At 45.3% G+C, this 15,600-nt stretch overlaps 1 protein-coding gene across 3 annotated transcripts in view; it reads left to right on the forward strand.

Annotated features, from left to right (window-relative positions):
- ARID5B (AT-rich interaction domain 5B) overlaps positions 1-15,600 on the forward strand; it is a 103,676-nt gene that overhangs the window by 57,954 nt on the left and 30,122 nt on the right. For all 3 annotated transcript variants that reach the window (XM_065746752.1, XM_065746751.1, XM_065746753.1), the window contains one exon: positions 12,037-12,149. In XM_065746752.1, the coding sequence (XP_065602824.1) occupies positions 12,037-12,149 (113 nt within the window). The remainder of the gene's footprint in view (positions 1-12,036; positions 12,150-15,600) is intronic.

Consider the following 15,600-nt stretch of genomic DNA (forward strand, 5'->3'; position numbering starts at 1 on the left):
CGCAACAAAAAGATCTCCAGAGGCAGCTGATGAAGACATTCGCGTGTGTGCTACACTGCATCAAGATTTAGTTTCTTGAGTAAATATTGACCAGTTTGACCTTTGCTTCTCCTTAGTCAATATTTATCTCTTGGGACAATGAATCTTCATATTCACCTCTGCTGAAGCCCAGATCTGCTTAATGGCGTACTTGGAAATCTCTGAGAGGTGCTGGTTTGTCTTGAAGATCCTTTATCTGTTTAGAATTAGATATACAGAAGCTTTGGCCATTCGTGTCGCTCCATCAGGTTTCCTAAACAAAGCTAAGTCAGGTCACATCTGTGCGAGAGGCTTCTAGGAAAAAAACCCAGATCGCTGCAGTCAGCATGGGCACAGGATGGTCCTGTTGCTGGAAGTGGGATGAGGGGGCCTGGGTGATGTGAAAGCCCCTCCAGATGCTCTCAGGAGGAGGGGACTGACTGAGCTTAGTCCATAAAATTCTTGCTGCGTATTTCACGAGGCAGTGAGCTGAAGTTTTTGAGCTTTCTGAGCCTCGCTCAGTCTTCCAGCAGCCTAATCCTGCTAAGCACGCGGGGGGATTGTGCAGAACGGAGGGGATGGAGCCCTTCCAGGTCTGTGCTTCTGTGGTTGCTGCAGTGGGAAGGGTGGCACGTCACACGTACCGGGCTGCACAAACCCAACTGCTTGTCTTCTCAGAGGCTTGCTTCGGCTTTTCCCCCCGATCATACGTTTTAAATTGCCATATGTACTTCTTGTGATACTTCATTCGCATCAAATTAGGAAGAGAAAGCCTGGTAATTGACTTAGGATATATAGCAACTGAAGCAATGTTTGTCGTTTTTACTGTGCAATCAGTCAGTGATATTACAGGTGGCCAGTGAGGCTCCGAACCAAATGGGACTTGTTTCTGTAATCTTGTAACTATCAGAGGTATTTGTTTGGGGAAAAGGCATTGAGAAAGATGAGAATTTTAAAATTGCACAATTGCAGCTGGAAATAAACAGAGCAGGCAACGTCACGTGTGTCTGAAGAGCACACTGCTTAGTTTTATAGTAACGGTATTTTAAGAATGCTGACGGTACACAGGAAAGCAGTGAATAATTCCTATTGCAAAACCCTCTTGGTTTGGTACAGTCAGAACGCTGAGGCTTAATCGGCCTGGATGGCCAGGAGGAAAAGAGGACATTAAGGCAGGAAAAAAAAAAAGCCTGCTGAAGCAGGAGTGATTTATCAAAGCAGCATTCGAATAAAATGAGGGCTTGGCATCCTGACTTGGGATAGGCTGCAAAATGCATTTCTGTTTTCGTGAAGGTTTTTTTTTTTTTTTTTTTTTTTTTTCCTGATGTGCCTGATCGACTTGTTTTAATGCTGGGGTTATTTACATTGCAGGGATGGGCCTCTATTACGCAGGAAATTGTCCAAGCCCCTACAGCTGTATTTTAAATTGAAATGATTTTTTTTTTATGAAGTGATTGTGCAGACTTAATTTAGTAATCTATTATTAAATTTATAGTTCCAGGCCGCATAAAGCCTTTATATAGAACGAAACCGGGCGCATACAAAGATCTATGCTATATATATACACCTGGTTCCATATAGTAAAATCTCCGACATATGTTGTCCATTTCCAGAAACAAATAAACCGCCGCTTTGGAAAAGTCGGCTTCGCTTCCATATTAGGGAATGCGCGGGTCCGGGTGCCCGCAGCTCCGCGCCGGGCTCGCCGCGCTGCCGCTCCCGCCTATTTTTAGCCATGAATGAACGCGGCGGGGCGGCGGGCGGGGTGCCGAGCGGCGCCGGGCAGGGCAGAGCCGAGCCGGGCCGGGCGGGCGGGCGGGCGACGCCAGAGGGCAATGACGGCTGCGCTCGGGCCGCTGCAGCCCTGCGGCCGCGGTGAGGGGCTCCTCTCCCCGCCGCCTGAGGGAAGAGTGCGGCGGGGCGGCTCAGAAGGCCGCTTTTGCCCAAATAAGGGTGTGTCGCGGACCCCGCCTGTTCGATGGCGATGAGCTGCTGATGGGTCAGTGGATGGGTTTTCTGAGCGCTGGAGAACGGCAGGGACTGCGGAGCGGAGGTGGGCTTGCTTCTGCACGTGTGGTGGCAGTTACACCAAGTTCCCCGGGTTCGCACTCAGCGTGGCCGAACAGCAGGGCAGTACAACCACCAGCATCCATCTCTGGTGGCCATGGAGATGCCCCTTTTGTTGGCGTGAAGTTAGCGGAATTGCCACCTCCACACCCTACTGGAGAAAAGTGCCCGCTTTCCCCTAGCCCAGCATAGTGGGCAGCGGCCCAGCCCAGCCTGAGCCGGCTCCTGGCCCTCCCAGAGGAGGAGGTGGCAGCCCCGGGAGGTGTTTGGGAGCGAGGATGGGGCTCAGCTCAGCCATGTTGTGTTGGGGTGAGCTGTGATGTCAGGGAGGGAGGGGGCTCCGCAGTTGCTGCGTGTCACTTTGCTAACATCTTCATGCGGATTGTTTATGCCTAACCAGTTATGGTTACATTGTGATGATGAAGTGCAAAGACAAAAGGAAAAAATCTTGTAGGATTCTTTCGCTAAGAAGAGAGTGATACTCATTTCTGATATAACCCCCTACAGATCTGAAGTGCAAGAGATTTGAATAATATGTTTGTCGTTTTCATGTTTGGTGCTATTGGACGATCATAGCATCCTACTTGCTGTTGTCATTCCCCAAAGCAAGCTTTCAGGAAACCGTCCATTTTATGCTTTCTGTCTGAATTTCTGCCTGTTTGGATTCACCCCAGTGCCCACCCTCCACCAGTCAGTTACCCATCTCATCTGCCTATGTACATGGACGTGATCGGCTGCACAGCCATTGTATTGCCAAAGGTATGTAGGTCACGTCTCCATTGGGTACTGCTGACTCTGCTAGACAGCAATTTAACAAACGCTCGCTTTTGCAGGAGAGAAAGGGAAATATTGCTAGGGAAGCCTTCTTAATGTTTGCTGTGAGCGTTTATTTGCTTTCTATTTTCTAATGTGCTCTAATGGGAAGTCTACTCTGTGTGTTCTGCTGAGTTGTGATGAGACTGCCTAGCTTGCATGGGTTTGCTTTGCGCTTTCCCTTCTCGCTGCTTTTTTTGTACTGCTTTTGTCTTGTCTGTTACACAGCCCACTTCTGTTGCACAGTCCACTTGTGCCTTCTCACTTTTCCCTCTTTGCTTTTTTTTTTTATTATTTTTTTATTTTATTTAACCCAGACTTGGGCATTGTGAAGCTCCTACAGAAGCCAGTCCCTCCACACACTGGTCACAGCCTCCCCAGGTGGCTTCTAGGGTAAGGACCATGTCACCACGGGTTTCTGAGGTACTTCAGACCTCGAGGAACCCGTGGCCAGTCCCATGTTGCTGCCTGAGCAGTGTTTTGCTCTCAATCACACTGAGTCGTGCTGGCTCCGTGAGTTCAGTGCGTAGCACCACGTCGATCTCAAAGACCTGAATAGCCCTGTGAGGTCATCAGAGGTCTTGGCGTGTTCCCAGGCTTTACTGTGCTTTGGCTGAATCGAGACTGTGGCTCTTCAAGCTCCCTGCCCTGAACAGCACAGTACTCTACTGTATTGGTTCCTATAATCTGGGAGTTTCTCACCAAATGAACCCTGAGTCATCTGATCTGTTATCAACCAAGTAGTGGCTCTTCAGCCAAAATTACCAGTGAATGCTTTCATCCAGTCCACCACCTTTTTTCTAAAGGAGAAGAGAAGCAGCTGTTGGAGTGGGGAGTGCAGCCAGACAGCTGGACTGTGGTTCCCGCAGCCAGCTCAGCTCCTGCAGCGCCAAGGCTGTCCTGGCAGCGCTGGGACCAGGCCAGGGTGGGCACCCAGCTCCAACCCTCTGCATGCCCAGTTCTCTTCTGCTGTGCCCACCAGCACATGGCTGGCTGGGCCTTCCTGCAAGGTCTGGCAGCTAAATGTGTTCATATCTGGTGTGCTGGACTCAGCTCTTGCGTGTGTCAACGCCACTGCCTCGGTACACTTCACTGTGCCTCATGCTTCCTGAGTACCTGCTTTTATCCCCTTCAAAGTACTTCTGTTACCTGGTGAAGTAATTTCTGAGTCATTTCTCTGAACCACAGCACAGGCTGAGCTGCGTTGGCCAGCCCCAGGAGGCAGGCTTTGTGCTGTAGCATCTCCTACCATGGCACACTGGACTCCATTTTGGGGTGGCCCATGAAGTCTGAGCTGGGGCTGAGCTTCCAGGCTTATGCTGGAGTGGTGCTAGGCAGAGTTGGTTATGTTTGGCTTGGTTTTCCTACTGAATTGCTTGTGTGAGTTACCCTGTGTTAGCATTGTGCCAGGCCTGGCTGGTGTCAGGGTGAATGTCACTGTCAGGGACCTCATATTTATTTCACTGAAGAAAATGCTGAACATCATAAAGTCTAGCAGCAACCCCTGTGGAATCCTACCAGGAATATTTTCCTTTGTTAGAAATTCCCCACTGACGCCTGTGCTTAGATCTATCACTTAGCCAGTTTCCAATCTATTTAATATTTGCTTGAGTAAAATTATGTGGTGTTATTTTTTAATCAGAGTATTATCTAGCATTAAATCAGCTGTCTTGCCAAAGTGCAGGTGAGTTCCCTGCATGCTGCTACTTTCTTTAATCAAGTTTGCAGTTTCAAAGTATAAAATAAGGTGCTTTGTTTGTTTTCTTTTTTGTTGTTTTAAGATCTGGTTTATGTAAAACTGAGGCAGTTGACTCGCTTTAATTATATTCTTTTGCAAGCATATCATCTGGCTTCTCTGCAAATATGGAACAAATATTTACCAAACACCTCTGCCTCTTTTTGAATCATTAATAACAATTCTGTCATCTGTAGCCAGTAATAGGCCTACCATGGATTATTTTATTATTATGATGATGATTTTGATTAGCTCTGAGGACTACCTGCGTGTCACACATTCGTCAGGCGTAGGTTTTTCTCTACAATCTTCATCTTTTCACTGTGTTGCATTTCATAGCAGCTAATGTACGCATAAATTTTGGCAAAGAAATGCACCCTTTTCTGACTTTTTTAAAACCTAAATTAGTCAGCAGGGCAAAACAAAGCCCTTACAGCAGAAGTCTTAATTAACTTCCAGCCATGCTGAAATAAAGAAAACAAGACCAAGCCTCGTCCTGAATCTTGTCACTGTCTTCGACGGAAACTAAAAACATTTTGGTTTTGGCACAATTAGCCAACCTGGTATTTGCAATGCCTCTAACTTTTCTATTAAAAACAATACTGGTCTGACCCATAATCTGTGAAAAATACCACCTTTTTGCTTTTTTTTAGAGATTGTCTGGTCAGAAGGGGGGTCAAAACAACAGTCTGCAGCAAGTCATATGTCTCCACATTAATCCACACAAGGAAGTGTCTGTTTCAGTTATTTCCAAATGAGGAATGTTTTCTTTAGAGAGGTAGCAAATTGATTTTCCCCACATGGAGCATGGGCTATCTCATTTCCAAAACAAAACTTCCAGGAATGGCTCCACAAGTCCTCCTTTTCTGCATGTGGGTTAGAAAGCGGCGTGGATACTCTGTGCTCCTTGCGTGGTTAGCCGTTGTATTACTCCAGCATTTCCAGGTTGAGTCTGACATGTTCAGTTATAAGTCCACAAAGCATATCAATTGTGGAAAGGAATAAAGAAGCGTGTTTAGAAAAGGCTTAGAAAAAATGGGTTTAATATTCAAATTGCTTTATGTCCAGCTTGAGTAGGCAAGAGGCGTGTGTTTCAGAGGGCAAGAACATTAGCTGTTGGTAGGTGCTGATCGCTCTCTGCAGTAGGTGTATTTAGGAGAGAGTTGCTCCAAACTCACTTGGTAGCATTGTTTTCTAAACAAAGGTCTAGGGTGTCTGATCCTTCACTTTTATTTTCTAGACACTATAATTTTTGACTCTTCGACGTGGCAGCAGGTTGCTTGCAGCTTGCGTCTCCCACCCTTTGTTCCCTATACCTGGGCTATTCATGCTCCAGGCCCTCTGACTTGGACGCAGTTTCCAGGAAGCAGGAGCTTTTCCATAAACTTTGAGGGGTGAAAGAGAAATGAATGAAACACAGGGTCCTGAAATCAGAGTGCAGGGAAGAGCTTGAGGTGAAGAAAACAGAGACAGAACTGAGGTGAAGAAATCCAGCGCAGTATGTGGGATTAACTAGACTTTGCACAGTTTTTGAGGTGGTGCTCAAATGTAGCAATATGTATTTTTGAACTTTCAGATATTGCAGAATGCCAGAAGCCCCCTAGAGGGGTAAGTGTTAAAACCATTAAAACTGTTAACTTTCTGTTCGTTACTTTTTAAAAGGTGCAACATGCAAGCATGTTTTTCAGGCAAGAGTAACTTTTGCCAAGCTGCTCTAGGGAAGTCCTCAGCAACCATCTATCTGCCACCTGCCAGCACGTGTGATTGGTTCATGGGCGGTCTGGAGTTTTGGGGTCCTTCTTCGCACCTTGACTTTGATGGCCAGGCTTCTCTGTATGGCACCTCCTCCTTCTGTTCTGCTCTCGAATCACAACTAGCTCTGAGATCTGACACATCCTGCTGTTTCCACCTGCCTGAGTGGGAAAATCTCCTAGTCTGTTCTGTATCTACTGATGGTTTTGCAACTGAAAGGAGAGAGAAGAGGGCAAGAGCTGCAAGATATACGAAGGACTGGCACTGTGCTAAAGGATTTTGCAAGGACACATTCTTCTGGGTGTCCTGCACATTATAGAAGGAGAGAAAGCAAGACTATTGGTGCATTTAGAAGGTACACCGTGGGTGGTCTGTGACGAGCAGGCCTCTCTTCTGTAACCAGCATCACAGTGCATCCCTGTTTATTAATTTCTCCTTGCACCCTCCAGTGCTCTACCATTATCTTTGCTCTGTGATTAGGATGTACTTAGGGTGTACTCTCTGGTGTACTTGTATCCGTCATGCGTAGGGCTGATCCGATAGTACGGCCCACCTTATATGCATGCACACATCTTTCCATGGCACTTTGCTGATGACTGTAAACAGTTTTGCAAACTCATTTTCTTTCATGCTATCATGCTCTTGCTGTTGGGAAAACAGTTGTGCTCCTTCCTTTCGTCTTTCCACGGGAGAGAAGTGTGGTCACAGAAACAGTGGCAGCCAGAATCTGGTTGGCAGTGTAAGCTCTAAGGCCATGAGCAATGCTGAGCAGTTAGCCTTGTAAACTGCTCAGCAAAATACGGTGACCCCTTCCTCTCCCTTTTTCTCTCACTTCTGAAGTGTTTCTGAGAAACGGGAAGAATCAACAAAGAAGAATCAAAAGTTATATCTGGGAATAGTTGTTAGGTCAGAGAGACTTGGAAAAGGTGAGAACTTTGATCCTAGCTGTTAGGATTGCATAGGTGTTCTCTGGAGTAAGTAATGTGTAGTGAGCAAGAAAGAGGTACATGTTTTAGGCATGAGTACAGGACTGTTTACTTACATGGTTTGCTGAGCAGCCAGCAAGGTCCAAGGTTATTTTGGACTCAGCATGAGTAAGTGATCCAGGTATGACAAATGAGGTAATGCATTCCAAGCTCATTAAAGCCTCTTGGCTACACCACCAGTTTTGACAGAGCGCCAACATAGCTTGACCTCAGCTATGTGAAGGCCACTATTTTTTTAACACCCTCCCTATAACAACACCAACACCTCTTTAACATCAGTCAAAATCTGTGTATCTAGAGAAGAGGGTTATGGAGAAGACTGAACTCATTTGACTTCCAGTGAATATCAGATACCTGAAAAGAAAAGCTCCAGATAGCTCTACTAGAGCTTAACCTGCTGGGTTAGCTCAAGATGGTGGTCACTGTCACTTGGCTTATTTGTGCGTCCCAGGATGTCCATGCATGCAAGATACTTCACATTCTCAGCGTGGAAGTGGCTCAAGTAAGGCTGACTTGATAACAGGGAAGGTGGTGTCTTCACTTGCATCTACCTGGAAGAGCTGGAAAGAAAAGCTAATGTATTGGCTGGCTTTTTGTGATGGTTTACACTCTTTCATCTTAGGCAGTGTTCAGTCCCAGCTGAGCTTGGCAGCTCCCACAGATCTTATTCTCTGCCTGCCTGGAACTTGCCATCCCAGAGCTGGGAGTTGCGCTAGTCGAGAAGGCTTGGTAATGCTCCTGCTTCCTGCATCGTGCAGAAAATATCCCTGAGAGCTGGCGAGATGAAGGTAGTAGTGGCAGAAGAGCAGTGGCCCACAGGCACAAGAAGAGTATAATGTGAAGCTAGAGCATCTCTCAGCACATGGTGAGGAGGACAGGTGGCACACCACCAGCATATCCAGCTCCTCCCCTCTCTCTCCACTTGTGTAGCCATAAGCTGTTCCCTCTTCTATTTCTTCCTCCCCAGCTATTGTGTCCTGCTCAGTTAACATGTCATGGCTTTCCCACGTCCCTTCTGTCATACAGCACGCAGCAGTCTGTGTGGCTTGTGGTCACTACCTGTTCCCAGTCAGCACCCAGGACCCTTTCAGACTTAGAAGAAGCAGCAGCATTCCTGTCTCTGGGCAGGTTCCTATAAATGATTTCATTTTCCTTGAGATGGCAGTAAGATGTATTGCAAAATGGGAAGAGTGGTTAAGATGTGGCTGTCATCATGGCTCATGTAGCTGATGATATTCATGGCATATCCATTTCATGCACTTTCACTTAATTGGGTGCACAAGCCTTGTACCAGGTAGCTGAAAAACAAAGCCCAGCGCACATGCATGCTGGTTAATGACCAGACCTTTGGTTCTCTGTGGTTGAATTAGCTTTTTAATCACCTTGAATTTGTGCTGTGGGACCGCAGTGAGGTGGGCCCTCAGCAGCAGGCTTGTGGAGTGCCACCAGCCTGGGAAGGAAAGCAACCCACTGACACAGAGTGGGTGCTGGAGGAGTGGTATAGTGGTCACTGGGCCCCTCCAGGCACTCTGCAGCACTGTGGGCTCCTACTTTGTGTGACTGGGGTGTTGGCCAGGGCTTGCAGTGAAGTGGCTTTCCCTTCTGTGCTCTGAGTTGCTCAGTCAGCTACAGATTTTGCAAGGAAGATAACTTCATGCTTGCTGCCATTTTCCACGAGCCTGCTCTTTGGGGTGGCTGGCAAGTGCGGAATGAGCTTGTATCATCCCTGGAGTTTTCTCCTCTGTGAGATACATCAGGAAGCACAAAGAAAGAAAGGAAAAACTGCACAAATTGGCAAAAAGGAGCATGTTGTCAATTGTGCAGGAAGAGTAAGTGTAGCGTTTGAACTGGGAGCGCATTGCCTCCCTTGTAGGACTGTTCCAGGCACTTCCACTGAAGAGGTGGCATAGAAGTGCATGTGTTTTTCTATACTTATTTATTCAATTTTTTTACATTAACTCGCATTGCTTTAGTTCTCACCTTCTGGGAATGTACAAGTTATCAGTTCTCACTGGCACAAGCGCTTTCAGAAAGTGAATTTGAAAGCCATATGCACAAACATGTAAAGAAGTTGAGTTGTTACAGATGTTCTCAGGTATTCATGCCAGAAGTCCCTCTCCAACCAGGAGGAGGAGAAACCAGTGCATGTTCACTTTGCTGTCCAGTCCATGTTGAACATGCAGTACTGTCAGGAATACTGGTTGGGACTAAGCCATGACATGTTCATAAAGTTGCTTCAAGATCATTATGAATAACGAATTCAGGAGATCTGCAGCGTGCTCATGAATATGTCACAAATGAAACAAAAATGAAAAAAAAAAAGTAAAACAAGTGTGTGCCTTGTTGTGAATTATTCGTTCAATCCTTGTCATATTCCCTTGCTCAAGAGAACAAAATGCATCTGACTGAAATATAAATAATCTTCGAATAATGCATCTATTTAGAATGATTTAGGGAGCAAATGTTAATGGATTTGTTTCAAGTGTGACTGGAGCTATTGCAAATGTTCTCCTTATGGGGCAGTGGCAAGGGCTTTCTCTTCTGGTGCTTGGTCCCTGCGGCAGTTTTTGGTGCTGGTGCCCTTGGTGTGGCATGGTGACGTGAGGCACGGTGCTGCAGTGTGGCACTGAGGGACCACGAAGGCTCCAACGCAAACAGTGTTTGTATGCAGGCTCAGTGTACCTGGAATTGGGTAACAAATGCCTTTCTCCTTTTAGAGCTTTTAGCAAAACATGAGCAGTGCTTCATAGTGTGGTATAGCACAGTGCCAAAACTCGGCATAACAAGTGTGTTTGGAAAGCGCTGGGCCTTGAACTGGTTTCTCTACATAAAAGAAAACAGAAGAAAGAAAGAAAGAAAGAAAAAGAAATCCTCGTCCACACACGTTTGGCCCCTGCTGTAGCACCTCTGTGCCAAGGCTGGGCTGTGTCAGGGCTCATTCAGCTGAAGTCCGGGCACCGCTGGTGTGTGAGCCACCATGTAGCACATGGAGAAAGCACAGCTGTCTTCTGAGCACCCTGCCCAGCTCGGCACTAGGACTGGTACTGTTGGCGTGGCCTGGGCTCGGGCAGCACGTGGCAGCCTGCACCCTGTGCCCCTGGTGCTGGCGCGGGGCCGGAGTGATGGCAGAACTGGGGCAGGGTGCAGCTCGGCACGGCAGTGCTTGTGAGGGCAGATAGAAATGGGGCAGATGTTTGTCGGCCGCAATGGGTAATCGCTGCTTCATCTCTTTGTTTGATTCTGCGTGCTAGCCTCACATGACATTTTTCAAATTGCTTTCTGCAGTACTTTTCAGTAAGCAGAATGTGCTTGGCTGCAGATAGATGGAGATATTTCTGAAGGACGATAAAGGCGTTTTTATACGTACACAAATGGGAGCTTGCACACATCCACATACCTGCACTCGCTGTGTGTTGGAGCTGGGGGAAGGAAGAGGACGTGTCTTTTGGACTTGTGGTGTTAGACCCGTGGCTTCTGTTTTTATCCAAGCAGACCAAGTAGGACGCTGTTATTCGAACTATAAAATCAAATTAGCACCCTTCATTGTGTTTGCAAACTAATTAAAATGTAAAATGTCCTGAAACCACTGACTTACTGTGTGACAAATGTAAGATTAGAAACAATTAGGAGGCACTCAAGAGGTTTGTGGTGGTTAGATTTCTGACGTTGTTCTAATCGTCCCTTTAAGTAATGAAAACAATGGTTACCTAGAAATTAAAGGTTTAAGGGAAATTATCTTCTTCAGTACAGTCATTAGTTAATGATTGTTTATCATTTTCAATGTTGCCAGAGTAGTCGGAGGCTGATTTTGAAATCCAAAAGCAGGCAGGACACATAATAATGAGCAAACATCTGCTCCTTCTCCTATTTCTATATGTGATCATAATTTATATCATAATATCATTATTGAAAGATGAGTCTGGTATTTTTTACAAAGATCCATTTCCCACAGCGTGGCCAGGATTTAGTCACTGTGTTATTTCAGAGCCGTTTTATCTTAAGAATTGGACAAAACTGAAAGTGATTCATGTTAATTTATACGTGCGGTATGTAACCCTTATGAAACAATCAATCACTTATTTCAGTACTTGTCAACGTGTAGAGCTAGTTATGTTTTTTGATCCGTTTCAGGACTCGGGGGTAATTTTATTTTTTTAGAAACTTTTTTAGGAGAACTTTGACAAGAATGACAGAGTATATAAACATTTCTTGGAGCTGCAAGGAATTTCAGTATTTCAGAACATTTCCAAAAACAGATGTTTCCCGAAGTTGGAAGTTGTAGTTAGTACTCTTACTTGAAGATTAACAGTAATAAATGCAGCAGCTCATTAATGCAAAGTTACCTATTAATATTCTACTTTGTTCTTTTTCGTACCGTGGAGAAATATTTGTGCTCTTTCTCCGGGTCCTTCAGAGACCAGTGTTAGACTTTGTATTAATTAGTTATGTGAAAGCAGAATAGATTAGCCTTGGGGAATATGATATAGAAATGTATAGTGTGTCAAGATGTAACCCACGGAGGACGGGAATCTCATAATAAGCATTTACTGTAGACAGATGTGTACATTTCTGTGACTGATTGTGGTGGAATTATTTATGATGCTTTCAGCTGTTAAGAATCCAGTATAAGACAGTGTACTCAAATTGTTCTCCATTAATTTTCAGCGCCAAATCTTAAAGGCAGACCGCGCAAAAAGAAGTCTTGCCCACAGAGAAGAGATTCATTAAATGGCATTAAGGATTCCAACAATAATTCTGAAAGCAAAGCTGTTGCCAAGGTAAATCACTTAATAATATTCCTTTCAGTACACTCTCCTTTTTTAGGTACAGCCCTGCCTTTGTTTCCCAGCATGTTGTTTCCAAATTAGAATGTAATTTATTTTCTCAGGGAGATAAATGTAATTTTTTTCAACAGTTTTATTCTTCGCTTTGAATCTTGCCCGTGTTGGAAGTTACCGGTACCTATAATCGCCTAACAACCTAATGCTATCAGCTTGGTGACTGGTAGTGTTTAAGCTTTCTTGGCATCCACTGTTAGTTTTCACATTCTGTGACACACAAACATAGTTTGTGACAGTATCTTCAAATTAAAAATAAACCAGGGAGCAGCTCACCCTGTTACAATGCATTTCTAAATATAAATTTGAAGATAAACAGAGTATGAAACAAGAGCTGCTTAAATAATGGTTTCTAAGAAGCACGCACAAATGAGATTACCCTGATGTTAAGATCTTGACTTAAAAAAAAGGGGGGGGATTGGAGGGGGGGGGGGGAGTGAATAAGAAATTCAATACAAATGCTAAAAAAAAAAAAAGGTTCTTTAATACTTCATGTTGAGCTGTGTATTCATTCCAGGCTTTATTTTAAAGAGTCTTCTTTTATTTGCTTAGCCTATGCTGCAAGTAAAAACTGGATCTTTGCTTTGTGTTAATAGGCATATCTCTTAATATCTCTTAGTTACTTGTGGGTTTGTGCCTTTTACTTAAAATTACTTAAAAATTGAGTTTCTGTAGTGTAATTTACGTCCTATTTTTCTCTGTTGTATGTGTGGTTTTAAGTAGGAATTTGATTTTCTCTTAAAATAAAAGCAGCACAAATGGCTCCTTTCAAGATGATTTAATTTGAAACTGTAAGATGCAAAGATGGAAAATTACTTAGAGCAATGCTTCTTGATTTTTATCTCTGTCGGAACTTTGTCACTGTGATACTTTTGAGCCCTTGCTAACCGTATTTGCATAGCCTGAGTGTTTCGACCAACTCCTTGTGAGTCCATTGTTTCATTAAATTAGATGGATGTGTATCTGGAAAATGCTCCCATTGTTGGGACCATCTCTATAGGAAATACAGTGAATCTATAGATCCATTTTCGTTTGTATTGTTATAGGCAGTGAATGTCCTGGGAGATTAGGAGGTTAAAGAGGTCAAGTGGAAGTGTTCTGCTCTGGGTTTCTCATAGGAAGGCAAATTAAATTCCACCTCCTCCTCCTCCCTAGGAGCTCGGTTAAAATTGTGCCTTCTGTTGATGACGATAAAAGAGGCTGAAGTTCATGATGAAGCTCTGCCCTTAAGTCACTGTTTCTCTTCTCTTTGTGCCCTATTGTGCTCAGTTGGAGGCTGTACTGTCGTGTTAGACAGGCGTGGTAAAAGGCGATGGAGCCTGGTGTGCTGAGTTACAGGGTCCTGCCAGATGCTGTAGAGTTTGCCTGAATGCTTTTGCTCTGTGGAAGAATTTGCAAAATCTGCAGTGTGAAAACGTCTCAATTTGCCTTAATTCCCCCCACCCTCAGCCATTTCTCATGTTAAAGTATTACTAGCAAAATGCACCGTGTGCTGTGTTGTCAAAGCACCCTGCTCTTTGACACCTGATGTATAGGTATTAGATAATTAAAAACAACAGCAGCGCTTCATACCAAATTATTTACCCTCTCTGTTTATATTTGGGTTCACCCTGCTAGTCAAATGAGAGGACATTTCAGATAAGAAGTAATTCTGCCTATTTATCTAGTCATACTGCGCTCATCATTGTGCAGATATTAATAGCATTAATTATCTTGGCCAGCTTAATTTCATTATAAATAATAGACGTGCTCATGATATAATGTCCTTGCGTGTAGTCACACTGACTTCACTCTGGCTCTTCACATAAATCTGTTTCAGGGTTGTGGAAAAACTTCAGTTAGAGGGGGGGCAGTGAATCAAAAACTCTTCCATGCAGATGCAGTGCACTTTTAGAGACCCTGATGATGGTTTCCTAGGGACAGCGGATGTGTTTGGGCAGGAGGTGGATGGGCAGGGTGTGCAGACTCACGTGCTGTCCTCTGCTTGTGAGAACACTGAGCTGTGAAGTCATCAGCTTAGGCTCCACGTTAGCTTCACCATCCGTTTTTTCTTCTCTAGCCTTCTTCCACCTCTGGTGTACGCTGACAAGTGGGTCCCTTAAAAACAGAGCTGAAAACTGCTAGAGTTAAGTGGGACAAATCCACTTGTGTCCAGTGCCAAAAAGTTTTGGTGATGTTCTTGGCCTTGTTCCAGCTAAAATCCCTTTCGACCAGAAGCTGTACGGCTTTCATCCTCAGCTGATGACATCCAGCATCTGACTGCAGCCTGACTTCAGCTCAGTGGGCAGACGGCTCCGACAGTGAGATGAAGACTGTAGGGTTTGGGCAGAGAAAGAGCAGAGATGGCAAAGAGACTGACACAGACCACATGTTCGTAGTGACTTGCACCATTCTGTGTTCTCAGCTGCCACTGACTAGAAAGCTTTATGCATTTGTACGATTTAGGTTTCATGAGGCTTGTTTACCTTGAGCCATGAGCAGATTGTTTTGTAGGCTTTTTACTGTTAACTTGGCACAGAAGAGCGCTTGGCTGGACAGGAGGAGCTCTGATCACAGGCGGCTTGGTGGAAGTAGAGCCACAGGGGGACAGACCTGTGGTCGGGGGCCTCCAGTGCTGCCAGAAATTGGCATGGTCATGTGCCACCTCTTCTTGCTTGTGACTTGGTGTCTGGGTGCTGCATCTTCCCCTGTGCCTACTGGGGAGGTTCCTGGGGAGCTCCCTCTTGCTGGTACACCTGCTGAGGCTGTGCTGGAGGGCACCTGGAGGCTGTCATACTGCCTGTGTCAGCACTGCTGGACTGGCTTCTGTGATCTGTGGGCCCCTGCGAGACCCTCGCTGTACCTGCAGATGTTTTAAGAAGCTTGGTGCTCCCAACGAGCCTTCCCAAAGTGTGTAAAAGCACACTGGAAGGCCTTTTAAAACTGGCTGATACGGGCGTTTCGAATAGCTGAAAGGATTAACTTGTTACACATGGAAATTGTCCCCAAATGAATCTACTCATTACATCTCCTAGTGCAAATGCTAAAGTAAATCTCTCACTTCATTTATATGGCAAGATCTGGGAAATTAGTTTAAAAGTTGCCAGGATTTGCTTTTCCTGTGGCCACAGGTGGCCTGGCATGCTCTCAGACCTGAAGATTTATTCTGAGAGCCTCAGACTTTATCTGATTGAAGCTCTAAAATACAGCTCTGTAGTGGTCTGCTGTGTGTGTGACCTCTGGCAGGAGAAAAGAAACCTCCGCTGCACCCATGATGCTCACTGGCTGCCTGATCCTGGCTCGCATGCTTCTGCTTGAGCACGAAGGCAGATGTGGCCAGATGTTTCCAGAGCGCAGTGCAGCACACCCCAGCCTCCGTGCTGCAGTTCTGGACTGCCTTAACAGGGCCTTA

Source organism: Cyrtonyx montezumae, unplaced genomic scaffold (genome assembly GCF_038088225.1).
Source record: "Cyrtonyx montezumae isolate F1298 unplaced genomic scaffold, pur_monq_1.0 scaffold_4, whole genome shotgun sequence".
NCBI classification, from domain to species: domain Eukaryota; kingdom Metazoa; phylum Chordata; class Aves; order Galliformes; family Odontophoridae; genus Cyrtonyx; species Cyrtonyx montezumae.